The 15709-nt window shown below is 33.3% G+C and overlaps 3 protein-coding genes across 3 annotated transcripts in view; 1 reads left to right on the forward strand and 2 right to left on the reverse strand.

Annotated features, from left to right (window-relative positions):
- Positions 1–1383: 1383 nt before the first annotated feature.
- HELRODRAFT_166198 (hypothetical protein) lies at positions 1384–4598 on the reverse strand (the record flags this gene model as incomplete). The annotated part of the gene is made up of 6 exons (XM_009033193.1): positions 1384–1602; positions 2527–2530; positions 2605–2831; positions 3833–3987; positions 4208–4345; positions 4508–4598. 6 exons carry the CDS (start codon positions 4596–4598, stop codon positions 1384–1386), a joined length of 834 nt encoding a protein of 277 aa, XP_009031441.1.
- Positions 4599–6167: 1569 nt separating this feature from the next.
- Positions 6168–12858, reverse strand: HELRODRAFT_166199 (hypothetical protein; the record flags this gene model as incomplete). Its single annotated transcript, XM_009033194.1, has 16 exons — positions 6168–6445; positions 6626–6668; positions 6946–7015; positions 7506–7558; positions 7830–7917; positions 8279–8355; positions 8419–8542; positions 10202–10407; positions 10695–10763; positions 10996–11043; positions 11219–11338; positions 11432–11546; positions 11761–11854; positions 11930–12029; positions 12258–12427; positions 12789–12858. The coding sequence occupies 16 exons, from the start codon at positions 12856–12858 to the stop codon at positions 6168–6170; spliced, it is 1725 nt and encodes a 574-aa protein (XP_009031442.1).
- A 1589-nt stretch (positions 12859–14447) lies between these two features.
- HELRODRAFT_166200 (hypothetical protein) overlaps positions 14448–15709 on the forward strand; it is a gene marked incomplete at both ends in the record, with an annotated part of 2149 nt that continues 887 nt past the window's right edge. Inside the window, one exon of the mRNA XM_009033195.1 lies at positions 14448–14505. Coding sequence (XP_009031443.1) covers positions 14448–14505 — 58 coding nt within the window. The remainder of the gene's footprint in view (positions 14506–15709) is intronic.

A 15709-nucleotide genomic window follows, 5' to 3' on the forward strand; every position in this document is an offset into this window, starting at 1 on the left:
TATTGAAGGTGACACCATTCTCAGTTATATATACGGCTCTGTGCAGTATATGTGCAGTCTCTGTACATTTATTTTTATAAGATATATATTTATACACATATGTAAAGAAAAGAGAGAGAAATATATACGGAGAGAGAGAGAGAGAGAGAGAGAAAGAGAGAGAGATGAAAAAAGGAGAGGGGACATAATGAATTGCACCAATGGCAGATGCTTGAATAGGGTCATGCATAAAACAACACAAACTAACATTTTATTCACTAAGAGCAACATTCCACGAGGAACGCAAAGTTAAAAACCCTGGTGGTCTAATATTGTTACATAATTAATGAATATTTAAATGAATTAAAAATAATAAATAAAAGCACATAAACTCTGAACTCTTGTTTTGCATTTGTGTGTAAGAGAACTTTGGTCAATGAGTTGAATTCAAATCTAAAGTGCCCTTTGTACGAGCACATTCTCATGCTGTTTTGATGTTTCATTTTTGTCGGGATGTTTATAAAGAAAATAAATGTACCATGGCACGAAGGCTTGTTTGAGTTATTCATAGTTTTTCCTTGTGCCTTTGAGGTGATGTTATTTATCCAAACACACACACACTCTGTTTTATTTATTGCTTTTTTCTCAACTGAAATTGCTATTTAGAAAATTTTAGCTTTCTTGTGTCTGGATTTTTGGAGGATAAATTACATTCGTCTCCAAGACTCTGTCACGTCACATTTTTAAGTTTTTCGACATTAACTGTTATTAATTTAATGACAAATGTGCTGGTGAAAGTTTGAAACAAAAATCTTTTTTCCCTGAAAGCATTGAAATACTTTATGAGTTATGATGAAACAATTGTGTATGATAAATAAACATTAAGGTTATATCATTAGATCAATCAATCAATCAATCAATCAATCAATCAATCAATCAATCAATCAATCAATCAATCAATCAATCAATTAATCGATCAATTAATCGATCAACTAACCAATCAATTAATTGGTCAATGATGTTGTATCTGGATATGTGTGTGTATGTCTAACTCTGAAATATATATGTACAAATTTCAAAGTTTTGGCTGTTGAATGTGTGGGGTCTGATATAAGGTTTTATTAAAAAATAAAATTAATCTATAACACACGTACGTACGCACGTAATTGTGTTTGTTTCAAGGTTGAGGCCATTAGTGTTTTGGTTTTATTTTATACTTACACTTCAATCGCTACGCTGCTGGGATTTTACAAAAAGTTATAATAAAATGTATGATTATAATTAAGATAATCATGATTAATGAAATTCGCGCTGAGTCAGCCAAAGTGCTGATTCCTCTAGCTCTCGGAGACCGAAAACTCATTTGAAAGGGATCGCCACATCTTTGGACTGAAGTGAATGGACTTAACCCAAAGTTTGGATTCCAGACATTCGGAGCACCATGCCATGGCGGCTTGCAGCGTGAGTAATCATTAGTGTATTTAAAAAATTTGTCGAGAACTTGTAGCGAAGAGCTTTGTAGTTTAATGTAAATACAGGATAGCATGGGCGCGCTGGTCTTTGCGCAATGACAAAGTTTAAGAAAGACCACAGCAACAACGTTGTTTCATATGGTCTGCAGTTCTTTAATTGATGGATGGGGGAAAATGATTTTGAAGATTTGGTGCGAGATCTCCAAACAAAAACTTATTGCAATGTTAAAACAAATAATTTAATACAATATCTTATTATCTATTTATTATTATTTTATGCTAACATTTCGGACTTTAAAACACTACTGGACGTAATATAATAAAGCCCATTAATTACATAATACGGAGTTCCGTCTACCCGTGGAAATTTTTATTTGTTACATAAGAGTGAGCAAACACTTGTAAAAACTGGTTGAAAATCAAGATGACCTCACAACACGTGATGTAAACGTGCATATATATTTGGCGAAATATCAATAAAAAGGGAATACATAAATAGTCCATATAAAAACAAAGCAAAAACTGAACTGTAGAAATGGTTAGCCATTAATAATCATCATTGACAAAAACAAAATGCGTAGGTACACTTGAAATGCAAAGTCATTTTTTTATTAAAATCACTGATATGCTGGAAAAAATTATAACGCATAAAAATCACAAGGCTTGTTAAAAAAATATGCAAGAAGGTCATCAATTTCATCACAGCAATCTCAATAATACCCACACTTCGGAATAAAAATTAAAAAGATAAATCAAGAACGATACAAGAACACTAATCGGAATATTAAAATAAAAAATTATCGCAAAAAAATAGAAATGATTCTCTTCAAAATAATCAGAGGAGGTTGTCAAGTGAGAAAACGCAATCAACACAACCGCTAATCAAGGGAGGCGTGAGAAACATAGCAACTGATACATGGAGAAGAAAAAACATTCACTAACCGATTGTCTTGTGATAATAATAATAACATTTAAACACGATATAAATCATTACTTATATGTGTAGGTATGTACACAAAAATTCAAGTGATGTCTAAATCTTTCAATTTGGAGCTCACAAATCAGTTTTCATGACCTTTCTGAAGTAAAGGAATTTGGTAAAAAAAATTGATGGTTAAAACAAGCTCTATTAATGGAATGCATTTAAAATTACCCAGCATAATCATCGGAAACTGATATTTTGGCATCAGCATCATTAGTTTTATTGCCACCATCATCTTCATCATCTTTACTGTCATCGTCGCCATCGTCATGAATATTCAAGAGGCCAGCGTGTTGAAGTTTTTGAGAGTTTTTCTGGCAGAATGTACGCAGGTCTGAACTTGTGACAACATTTAGAGATAACAACTCATCCAATGTTGACAGCTGCTGCTCTTTATCCTGTTTGTGTGTGGTTTGTTTGTTTGTGTGTGTGTGTGTGTGTGGTTTGTTCGTGTGTGTGTGTGTGTGTGTGTGCGGTTTGTCTGTGTGCGTGTGTGTGTCCGCAATCGTTTATTTATAGTTTTTATTAAGTTTATGGTTTTAATTTTGCACGACGTTGTTAGGCTTATCGCCATTAAGACGTTCCATTATTATAACAAATAATTCATTTGGAAGGTTGAATTTAAAAAAAAATAATAAATTCACATTTCGGATTTTACAACAGGTGTGATCCAGTCACGAAGTTAAACTCTAACCATCATAATCAATGCAGGTTCTTATATTTACCAGTTAAATTATCTTATGTATGCAAATAATTAAATGAATTTAAATTAACAGTGAATAAATTAATAAAATAAAATTCAAATAAAATAAAAAAATAAAAGTTCTCTATGTAATTAAATTAAATTGCGTCAACATCACTAGCATGCCCCATCAACAGTACTTACATTATTCAGTAAGCTGATTAACACGGAAGATCAATCAATCAATCAATCAATCAATCAATCAATCAACCGATCGATCAATTAGTTTGTAAAGCGCTATTTCCACGATGTTCAACAGCGCTCCTCAGTGAATTTTGCACACAGATGGGTCTTGAGATCAGCTCTGAACTTCGTAAGTGATGGAGATGTAGCCAGAGAAGTAGGTAGAGAGTTCCAGAAAAAAAGACTAGAAAAAGCAAAGGCAGATTTAGCAAAAGAGTGTTTAACACGAGTTAAGAAGAAGTGAGACGAAACCACCGAGAAAACGTGCAGCCATCACGCTAAACATGAACAAACAGGCAAGATGAAGACACAACTTATGCAGACGGAATCAACTGAAGTCGACAGTCAAACATAAAAAAAGCCAACTCAACCAATCATCTAACTAACCAACCAGCCAACCAATCAGCCGGCTAACCAGCCAGGTCAATCTAACAAATCTTACAAACCAATCAGCCAGTTAACCAGCCGTCATACCTTTAATGTTCTTTGAAGGGAGATCAGTCTCAAATTGTTCTTGTCCTTTTTGAACGACTTGGAAGCAGTCAGGATGGTTGAAATCCTCCTCAGTTCACTTCTGCCATCCAATCCGAGGTCCACCTTTTTTAGTTTCTTGCATAACTTCGTCAGGTCTGTTGTGTTGTTGTGTGTGACGTGAACTGTGATGTCATGCTAAGCTGTTGTCATTGTGATGTGAAGATGCTATGTAATTGTTATACAATGCTCTAATGATGTCAAAACGATATGGCATTGTTAAATTAAAGCGCGATAATAAAATGATGACGAGATGATGGAGACGATGACGAGATGATGGAGACGCCCTAAATAATAGCACAACAACATGACGTGTACCTTCTTCACTGTCTGGCAAACTTTTGGTTGAGTTTCTGTTGTTATTTTTGGCATTGTTGTGTTTGGTGTCGTTTTTGATGTTGTTACTTGACTGCTGCTGCTGCTGTTTTTGATGTTGATGCTTTGAAAACCGCTTAGCTGTGTATTTGTATATAACAGGTACGTATTACAAAGTATACAACAGGCATGTAAACTCAAAAGGAAACAAGTAATTCTGTTAAAAAAAAAACTAAATGAATTCCGAACTGTACCATGATAGCAGCATAAAAAATTGATAAAATTGAAACATAGTGGACTGACGTGAGTCTGGAGTGATGCGATTGAATGCCCCGATGGACTGTGTGGGAGACAACTTGTAGTCCTCCAGTGTCGATAGGATCAACTTGTTCATCCATCTATGATATCAAATTAATGCATGTATGTGTGTGTGTGTGTGTGTGTGTGTGTGTGTGTGTGTGTGTGTGTGTGTGTGTGTGTGTGTGTGTGTGTGTGTGTGTGTATGAATGTATGTTAGACACCAAAAGCCAAGCGTCTGACTAAATTTGATTTTATTTATGTATGTATGTATGACTGTGTATGTATGTATGTATGTTAAAACCAAACCATGATGAATGACACAAAACAGTCAAACATCAAGTAACAAGTGGATTAACACTTTGATTTGTCCTATAAAGTTGATTTGTGTGTATGTATGTATGTGTGTGTGATTGTGTGCATCAATCTTAAGGATCGTATACGCATATACACGCATATGCAAGAGCACACACTCCATCTCAATGCATAAACCTAAATGAACCTAACACGAAATAAAAAAAAATTCTCAAAATTGATGTGAAAAAATTGCCAGTTAATTAAATAGTTAATTGCCAGTAAAAAAATAAAGTTAGGTGCAAACTTAATTTTAATGCCGAAGTTGTCAGCTGCCAAATATTCAATGACGTCATCGTTCCAAATTTTAAAGACGCTGTTGTTAACGGTTTGGCATGAATGGTGTTAAAATGGTGGTATTATTTATTCGTTTATAATTCATTCGGTCGTTCATTAATTCATTCATTCAACCATCTATTCATTCGTTCAATCACACATTCATCCATCTATCCGTTCGTTCATTTCTTCATTTATTCTCTCATTCATTCATTCATTCATTCATTCATTCATTCATTCATTCATTCATTCATTCATTCATTCATTCATTCATTCATTCATTCATTCATTCATTTATTCAATCATTCATTCATTCATTCATTCCATTCATTCACTCATTAATCAATTCAACAAAAACAAACACAGAACCTCTTCTTAGTTTTGATCTCATGCGCATCTGATACTTTGAAGTATGGCAGGTAGAGGAAGTTGTGAGGAGCGATGGATGGAGACGGAGACGGTGGTAATGATGATGTGGCTGTTGTTGCTGCTGCTGCTGCTGATGATGATGATGATGACGGCAGTGATGATAGTGATGACGGAGAAACGGCTCTCTTGATTGTGGATGCCAACGTTAACTTCGGCGTATGCTGTGTATACATATATATACATTTATATACATACATATAACTATGTGTATATCATAGTTATGTGTAGTGATGTTTTGAATGGCAGAAGTTACGTCGGTCCCATACAATACAATACAATACAATACAATACAATACAATACAATACAATACAATACAATACAATACAATACAATACAATACAATACAATACAATACAGCATGCAATGTTATACAAATATCGTGAGCTATACAACATTAAAACCTTTCAATTGATAAACCAATTCATATATCTGTCCTCCCCCCCCAAATTATTTGTTGTACCGTACATAAGTTCTTTCATGATTTTATCTTTCGTACATATATTTATTGGCTCATCAACTCGTTCATCCATCTATTTATTTAACTGTCCATTCATTCATTTATTCACATATTCATCAATTTATTCACCTATTCACTCATTCATTCATTCATTCGTTCACCTGTTGGTTTTCACAGAACCAAAGTTTCTTATCCTTCAAAACAAACCACAATATGGACCACCTCTCTTTGGAAGCTTCTTTACTCAGTTTATGTTTGTTAACAGAGTTGTGGTTGTTGTTGCTGCTGCTGATGTTGTTGTTGCTGCTGTTGTTGTTGACATCAACGTTGTTGTTTTTGTTTTTGTTGTTGTTGTAAAGATAGAGCCAGCCTTCACAGTCACCTCCCCCAGAATCAATGCATGAAGTACTCAGCTTCTTAAAAATGGCTTCATGGTATTGTTGTTGATGATGTTATTGTTGTTGTTGATGTTGTTGTTGATGTTATTGCTGTGTTTGTTGATGTTATGTTGATAAATGGGAAACAATATAATTTCGTAATGAAATTCAAATTGTATGTACAACATCTCATGGAACATTCGACAAAAAAGAGTATTTGGAGAACGTACATTTATTACTCCTTGATCTAACTCTCAGGAAACCAGTTGAATTCTGGATGTGGGAGCAAACACAGGTTAAAAAACTAAAAAGAATCTATGAATGAAATTTGAATGACAAGAAAAAACAAAAGGACGATAAAAATAATTAACTAGATCACAGGTAAGAATCTCATCCAAAGGACAAAACCCAAAGATCAATAACCACATCAAAATCAAAATATCATTAAATAAAATATCATTAAATAAAAAATATTGAAAATAAATCGAACAAATAAATAAATAGAAAAATAAAAATGAATACGGAATGCTAAATGGGAGTTGGGACTAACAAATCCGAGAGACTCCTGGGATCCGTAAGAGTTGATTGATGAAATCGAGGAACTCCTTGTAGCCGAACTCCTGCCAATCAAGCAGACAATACAAACGTTGTACAAATACACAAAAATATGTGTGTGTGTGTGTCTGTGTATACGTGCGTGTATGCATGTGTTTGTATGTGTACGTTTATGTGTGCATGCATATAAATGTCATTGTATAAAAATCATAAAGTAATTTTCACTATGAAGCAGCATCAGCATAGGAGGAAGGTCTTTTAAAATAATAACTGTATAATAATAATAGGTGTAATTTTAATAATAATAATAATATAATAATAATATAATAATAATATAATAATAAAATAATATATAGGCTAATGTCATAAAAATAATATCACGATTGGATAATTGTGAATGGTAGCTACACTGAAAATTGTTACAACATAACTAAATTACTGAGCAGTAAGATTTGCCAAAATTGCAAAAAGATTATTGAAACTAATTAAATTAAAACAAAAAACAATTAAAACAGAAAACAAAGACAGAATGAAACAAAATAAATGAAAACTGACTGGCTTTCCATATCGTGTAGGTTATCAACTGAGTTTGATAACGTTTTGCAGTTCTGTAGTCAATTGTGAATGACCAAATAAAAATTAAACAAAATTTTAAAAAATTAAACAAAAAAAACCGTGTGAAAATAACTGAAATATTATTGAAGAGTTTATAAGCATTGCGAAAACAAAATTCTATAACCAAAAAAATTCGTTGAGAAACCAAAAACAAAAATGGAGTTAAAGACAAAGAAAGATGTCTTTCAATGAAACCTTCACCTTTGTGGAAGCAAACAGATGTCGATGGCTGGATGGAGGTGTGAGTGAGGATGAGTTACTCACCGAACCATCATCGCCAACACCAACATCTCGTTTGGATGATTTCAACTTAGGAAAAGTTAAAGAACGCCTTTGCTCGTCTGGAATGTTCCTTGATGATGATGACGATGATGGTGGCGGTGATGATGATGATGATGACGATAGGGAAGATGTTAACTGTTTAGGAAAAATTATTTTTCCACCGTCTATGGTTGAGGCTTGGGCAGTTGTTGTTGCAGATGATGATGATGACGACGACGTGGCTAATGATAATGATGACGATGTTGTTTTCGTTGGCGGTGTTGTTGTGGATGTTGTTGCTTTGGCTGCTGCAGAGGTTGTTGTTGATTTCGGTGATGTTGTCGGAAGGGGGGGTTTTGTTGACATGTTTGGTGATAAGTGTTTTGTAGTGGTGGTGGTAGATGGTGTTGAAGATTTGTCATTTAATGCTGATATTGTTGTTGTCAAATGACCAGAAGTTGTTGAAGGAGCTGCAGTTGTTTGAGTTGTTGTTTGAGTTGTCGTTGCTATCACAGGAAAATGTATAATACTTTTTTTTGTAGTGAGGTTTGCGATGGGATGGTGGTGGTGGTTTTCAGTGGCCAGTGTGAACTGTTCTGATGGCGCCAATGTAGGTGTGTGGGGTGTGTTGGTGGAAGGAGGTGAAATCAACATTCTGAATGTCGAAACGTGAGTCTTTCCTGTTGAAACGTTTGCTGGAGTCATTGATGTTTGTGCTGTTGTTGATGTTGTTTGTGGTGTTGTTTGTGGTGTTGTTGTAATTGTTGCTGTTGTTGTTCGTGGTGTTGTTGTAATTGTCGTTGTTGATGTTGTTGGTTCTCTGTTGAGAATGTACAATGAAGATGTCGAGAAGAGCCTGGCTGGAAGTTGTGAAGTTATTGTGATGGTCTGATGAGTTGCTGATGGTACTGCTGCTGCTGTAACTGTTGTCTTCGTTTCATCATCTTCATCATCGTCATCGGCATTTGCGATTGATTGTTGTTTGTCTTTTAAAGCGTTTTTATCATCTTTTTCATCATCATCATCACCATCGTCATCATCACCAGCACCATCATCACCAGAGCCTCCACTGTTTGCACTTTCACTTCCACCATTATCACTTCCACCGCCCTGATCATCACCCCCATCACCTCCAGCATCATCATCAGCACCTCCTCGGTTATCACCATCGTTATCATTATTATTATTAGAGCCAACGTTATCATCGTCGCCACCACCATCCCCCCCGTTATTATCGTCATCAGCGCCTGCATCATCAGCAGCTTCTTTGTTATCACTTCCGCCAACATCAACAACCTCCTCCCCCTCCTCATCATCATCGTCATCATCGTTGTCTCCACCAACGAGATTGTTACTCACATCTTTGTCACCCCTACTCTCGCCAACGTCGTCATCATTTTCCCCCATAACATAAAAAATATGATCACCATCATCATCATCAACAACAACATCAGCAGCAGTATCATCATCACCAACATGCTTGTTTTTATCATCATCATCACCAGCAACAACAACATCAGCAGCAGTATCATCATCACCAACATGATTGTTTACATCATCATCATCATCATCAACAACAACAACACCAACATCATCAAAACTGTTGTGGATGTTATCGTCGCCATCATCATCATTATCATCGTCATTATCATCACCACCCAACGACAACAAGACGTTGGACTTGCGCTTCCTAGACACAAGCGACTCATCATTTGGTCTTCTTCTTAGTATCACATCATCACCATCATCGTCGTCGTCGTCATCTGTTTCCTTCCTCGTACATGATTGGTTGTTTGTAGTGAGAGCATGATGCTGATTTTGATGACGACGACTTTCGTCATCATCATCATGACTCTTGTCGGGGGAGTGATGATGATGATGATCATCATCTTGATGTTTACCCCGTTTCTTCTCATCATCATCGTCGTCATCGTCATCAGGATTTTTCTTCATGTTTTCCCTTCTGTCAAAATTTTTAGAAGAACGTCATCGTCATGAAATAATTTTTGGGGATGTGTAAAAATTTATGAAATAAGTTTGAATGGATGAATGAATGAATGAATGAATAAATGAATGAATGAAAGAATTATAGAAAGAATGAATGAATTAATGAATGAATGAATGTATTAAATAAAAGAATGGATGAATGAATGGAATGAATGCAATGAATGCAATGATTGAATGAATGAATGAATGAATGAATGAATGAATGAATGAATGAATGAATGGAATGAATGAATGAATGAATGAATGGAATGAATGGAATGAATGAACGAACGAATGGAAGGATGGATAAAAAACAAATGAATGGATGAATGAATGAGCGATCGCGACAGCCACAACAACGGTAACAAACAAACGAAAACAGAACGGACTTCCTCTCGGGTTTCACGCAGGGCAGGGTGTCGAAGAATTTGGAGCAGTCGACGACGTGTTTCAACCTGTTCAACCTGACGAGACGACGAGCGTGCTGAGAGTGAGTTTCATCTTTTCTGTAGGAGATTTTCTTCCTCACCGTAATCCTCACATCTCCCTTCAGCAGCCTCACCAACTCCATCACTTTGGCTGGGCACCATCCAATCTGATCGTTTGAAAAAATAATTCAAACGAAAATGACGAAGAAAGGCTTGTTGTGGTGTCGGTGACTTTTTGGTGATAAAGATGATGATGACCACATTACAACGATAGTAGTAGTAATTAGGATGATGAAGAAGATTCAAGTTGGAAATAATTACAAGAGAAGTGCGAATACAATTCTTTAAATACTGTCTAAATGGAAACTTCAATGTAATATAGTCATTGACGACACACGAGAAAGTTGGGAGAGATATGAATTAAGAACGAGAGGGTATTAATTGGAAAACGAACGATGGTCTGGCCGTTGATCTGCACCAACTCGTCTGACACATCCAACCTTGTGGATGATGACGCCGGAAACTGCAACAGCATTACAACAATAGCATTTCAATGAACAACTACACTATAACGATTACATTACAACGACGATTACATTACAATTATTACATTGCGACGAAAAAAAAACGCTACAACAACCAGTAACTAACTAAACTGCAATATTAAGAATTAAATATAAGTAGTGCCTAGTTAGTTGATTAAAAAATGAATAAATAAACCAAACAAATGCAACAATATTAACATTAGATCTGACTTCAGACACGTACAACAATCCATCTGCTGATGACTTCATGACGATACCCTTCATTTGTTTATTTATTTTGAAACAAATTATAAGAAATAATGTGAATATTTTTTTCAAATAATTTCAATATTTTACAGATTAGTGAACAACGAATTCTTCAAAATTTAAGAAATGATAAGTGAAAACATTTAAAAAAATAGTTTTAACAAGATGAGCCACCCGCCAAACGAACCAGTTCATCATTCACATCCTCTTTAAACATCCCAATGCTGGCATACTTCCGCATCTCAAACAAAGCTAGCTCTTTGTAGTTCAAAACAATTGCTTGGCATTGCTCGATTATCAACTTGCACTTTTCAAAAATTTATAAATAAATTTTTTGAATTGTGAAAAACTTAATGAATTATAAGTTTAAGTTTAATAAGAATTTCAAAACAAGACCAACATGGTATTCAATGTATTTGTACTCTGACAGTTTTTTGTATTGACCCAATGCCTTGGAGGACTTCAGCACAACTTCTCTGACATGCAACCAACGAGATTCACTTGAAATTGGTAACCTGCAGCAACGCATCGTCATTCGGTAATCGCCAGGAATCATTTTCATGTTTGTTGTTTTTATGGGTGATTGTTTGAAATGTTTCAAACCAACAAATTTCTAAAATGCAGGTTACGGATGTTTTTGCAAGAAAAAAATTAAAATGCATACTTACAAATAAATTAAATGGTAATTATTTATCAATAAAAGTTTAAAATATATAAAAATAAACAAACTTATCAAGCCACTTAATGAGCTTTTGTGATGAAATCAGAACGTTTTCAACATTTCTCAGTACCTCCAACTGACAAGAGAGTAATAAATTTGCACCTTCCAAAAGAGAATATGAACAAATTTCGTTCATAATTTGGAAAAAAAATAACAAAATCAAAAAGAAGCACTGACCGATGTCATACTGTCTGATGTGATTCAATAAATTTTTAGCTGCAATTTCAAGGCAACTGGCACAAGTTCTGAAACATTCGTGATTCAGCTGGGTCATCATCTGTCAAATGGTGAATCAAATGAAGTCATATCTTTGTCAAGTGTATACCAAAGCTATCAAATGTTGTTCCTCACTTAATATAGTTAATTTCTACAAAAATGTTTACATAAAAATTAAATTAAATTTTAAATAGTGTTTGCATGAAAATAAATAAATTTGTTTCCTGAATAATTTAATAAATAAATTATTTTTCTACTGAAATAAATTCACAGAAAATGTGAAAGCTACATAGGCATGCAAGATTGAAAGAGCAAAAAGAATGTGCTCCTGGTCTCTCAGGTCCTCAAGCCCCATCTCGAGCAGGTCTCCATTTGTGAGGTCCAACAACTTCCTGCCAACAACATTCTCCTTGTAAAATAAATCTTCATAATGTTTCGACTGCGACTTCAAATCCAATCCTGTTGCCAAAAATGTACGAGACAATCTTAGTGTAACTTTTTAGTGTAACTTTTTCAATTTTTTTATAAATACTTTTCATACTTTTCATATACTTTTCATATGAAATTTAATAACTCTCAAGATGTAGTAAGAAAAAAATAATTTAAATCAAGAAATGATGAACATCTGATATAAAAAAAATACTAAATAAACTTTTTATCTTAGATTCAATTACAACAAAAATTGACATGCATTTAACTCAAACATCACTTACAACAAAAAACACATAAGACAATATGAATAAATAAACACTAGATGACTCAAACAATTCTGGACATTGAAATTAAAAGCAGCAGATTCACTTCACAATGCATTTCCAACCTTTTAGCCAGTCCACAACCTGGTTTACAGTCCAATAATTTGACAGCATGAATTGCAACTTTGTTGACATTTTCTACTTTATGAATCAACTTTTTATTAAAAAATCCTTAATCTTGGACACTTTCCTCTTAGAAGAATTTAACAATGTTCAATTGAAATTGTTTTTATAAGTAATGGCAAATGCAAATCATTTTAAAAGAGATTTATAAAAAATTAAATTCTTCAAATAAAAATAAAATATTAATAAAATTTTACTTAAAACCACTTGAATAAATCTATTAGATAATTTAGTAGATAATTTGACCAATGACACAGGACACATGATATTTAGAAACTTTATTCATTTTATTTACATTTGCTGCCTATTTTGTAATTTAATTTGTAAAATCTAAAATGTACTTGTAATGATTAATAAAACTGAAAACATAACAAAAATAAAATAAAAAATACAAATAATAAATATTGAATAATGAATGGTTGATTTTTTTATTTATAAAATTTATTTTATAATATAAATAATATATGCATATTTATATATATATATATATTTTATATATTGACATTATATGCAATTGTATTGTATATATGTAAATATGTATGTGTGTGTGTGTGTGTGTGTGTGTGTGTGTGTGTGTGTGTGTGTGTGTGTGTGTGTGTGTGTGTATGAAAATATGAAAAAGTTTATCATCAAAGTCTGGTAATGTAATGTAAGTAAACATTGTGGAACAAAATTTCAGTTTTTGGCTTTGTCACAAAAAATTTTTTTTTACTTTTTTGTATCTTTAAAAACAATAAAAAATATAGTTTATTTACTATGACAATTTAATTAATCCTACTTACCTAACTTACCTAACTTGTTTTACTTGCATAATGCCATAATCAATCTATTTCTAAAATTATATAAATAATTTCTTAATTTGAAAACGTTAACATTTTAAAATCTGGCAATCATCTTTGAACGAAATGCATAATCAATCACAATTGAATAAATAAATGAATTATTAAATAAATAAACATACCTTACAAAAAATGAATTATTATCACCTAAGTAAACGAAACATAAACACCATCTCAGGCCAGACACCTGTTAGTTCAACATTTTAAGATCTCTTTGTAAAACAAAAGTTAACTTTAATAATGTATATATTCTTTGTTTTTATCTTTTATAATACATACACTTAGAATGCAAATTTAATAAAACTTTAATACAAATTTTTATACAAATTTATAATTATAGGGCTACGTATGATACGTGTGTGTATGTATGTGTTAGAATAATTAAGTAGCAGATGAATATTGATTGTGGTGCGGATCTTTCATTATATTATATGTGCTACTCAATCAACTTCAAGTTGTTCAATTTCTATCGTTCAAACCCTAAGTTATAAAAATGGTATTTAAACCAATGAATCGATCAAATTATAGCAGTTCCAATATTAAAATTCCAAAGCCTGCAAGCAATGTCATCAACTTATTACATCTTGTCTTGAGAACTAATATAGATCCTAAATCTTTCAATTGCTTACAGTTGTGTTTAATAAAAAAAAATAGGTGCAAGTCGCAATTGCGTTTGACATAACATAGCATAACAAGGATTATAGTAGTTAATATATATAATATATCTGAGTGAGAACCACTGGGTCGATTTTGACTAATAATATGGATTTAAAATCCCAATCTTCCAAGTCTGACTTTGAGCTCCTGCATTGTAGGAGCTGTTAGAGTTTTTTCGTCCATTTTTTCCAATGTCCAATAACTCTCGAATTGAAAAATCTTTCTTTTATTGTTCCTACCCTTTCTTTGAAAAGCTTGTACTGGTGCCCTCTTGTGTTTCTATTTTGTGTAAATTGGAAGAATAGGGATGAAGTTATCTCATCTCACCCGTTATGATTTTGTACGCCTGCATAAGATCTCATCTAGTCCTAGGTTTGTTCAAAGTTTTCAGTCCACATTTCTTTAATCTTTCCTCATTTTTTATGACATATCTTAATTTTGGGAATATATATTATATACGCACGCATTATATTTTTCATTCACTGTGGAAGAAATTATATACATTTTGAAAAAAGCAGCTGCTATATTTTTTTGATCAGATGAATCAAATTATTTGAAACTTTATAGCGTGCTTCGTAAGCTCAGAAACAGAAATATAAAGCCATGCAGTACATCACAATTCCCATAAACATTGAAGAGCAGAGAGCGGAGAATACTTATTAATGTTTCAAATTTAGGAACAATTGTCTAAAACACGAAGAAATATTTTAATTCTTGTAACTGGTTTTGTTAGAACAAAAAATATCTTTCAATTTCCATTTTCACAAATATAAATTCATTCGTTGTCACGCAGTGGCGAATAACTTTGGCGGGGCGGGAGCCAAAATTTTTAAAATTTGTAAAAATGTTAATGTTTCAATATGTTTAAATGTGTTGACAGGGGTTGCAAACATTTTGACGAGAAGGCCAACATTTATGACTGACGAACAGTGAAGTCAAATGCAAAAAATATAACTATCGTCTGGTAGGGGAGACTGGGGTCGAATGGACCAGGTACCGAAAGGACCTTCGAAATTAAAAATAGTAAACATGCGCTAACATTTTTTTAAAATTTAAATTCATATACGTCTCTTGGCTTTCTATAACCAGATGTAAATTTTATTAAATGTTTTTAGTAGCCGATTTAACTGTTTCACTTTTCCTTTTTTTGCGAGAAAAAGTGAAATATTCGTCTGTTTCTTTTTGAGTGTTTTAGAAAAATTTCGAGCGGTATGTTTTTGTTTTTTTGTCAGTTTCTATAAAATAATGCTTTCTGAACACGATAGTGTTGATTTGACACCTTTATCCTTTTTAATTTATTTGGCATGTCCGTTTTAGTGTCCAACTACCATGTGGTACAGGATGGACCAGCTTTGTGTGTACAGAAT

The sequence above is a fragment of the Helobdella robusta genome, assembly GCF_000326865.2.
Source record: "Helobdella robusta unplaced genomic scaffold HELROscaffold_9, whole genome shotgun sequence".
NCBI classification, from domain to species: Eukaryota; Metazoa; Annelida; class Clitellata; order Rhynchobdellida; family Glossiphoniidae; genus Helobdella; species Helobdella robusta.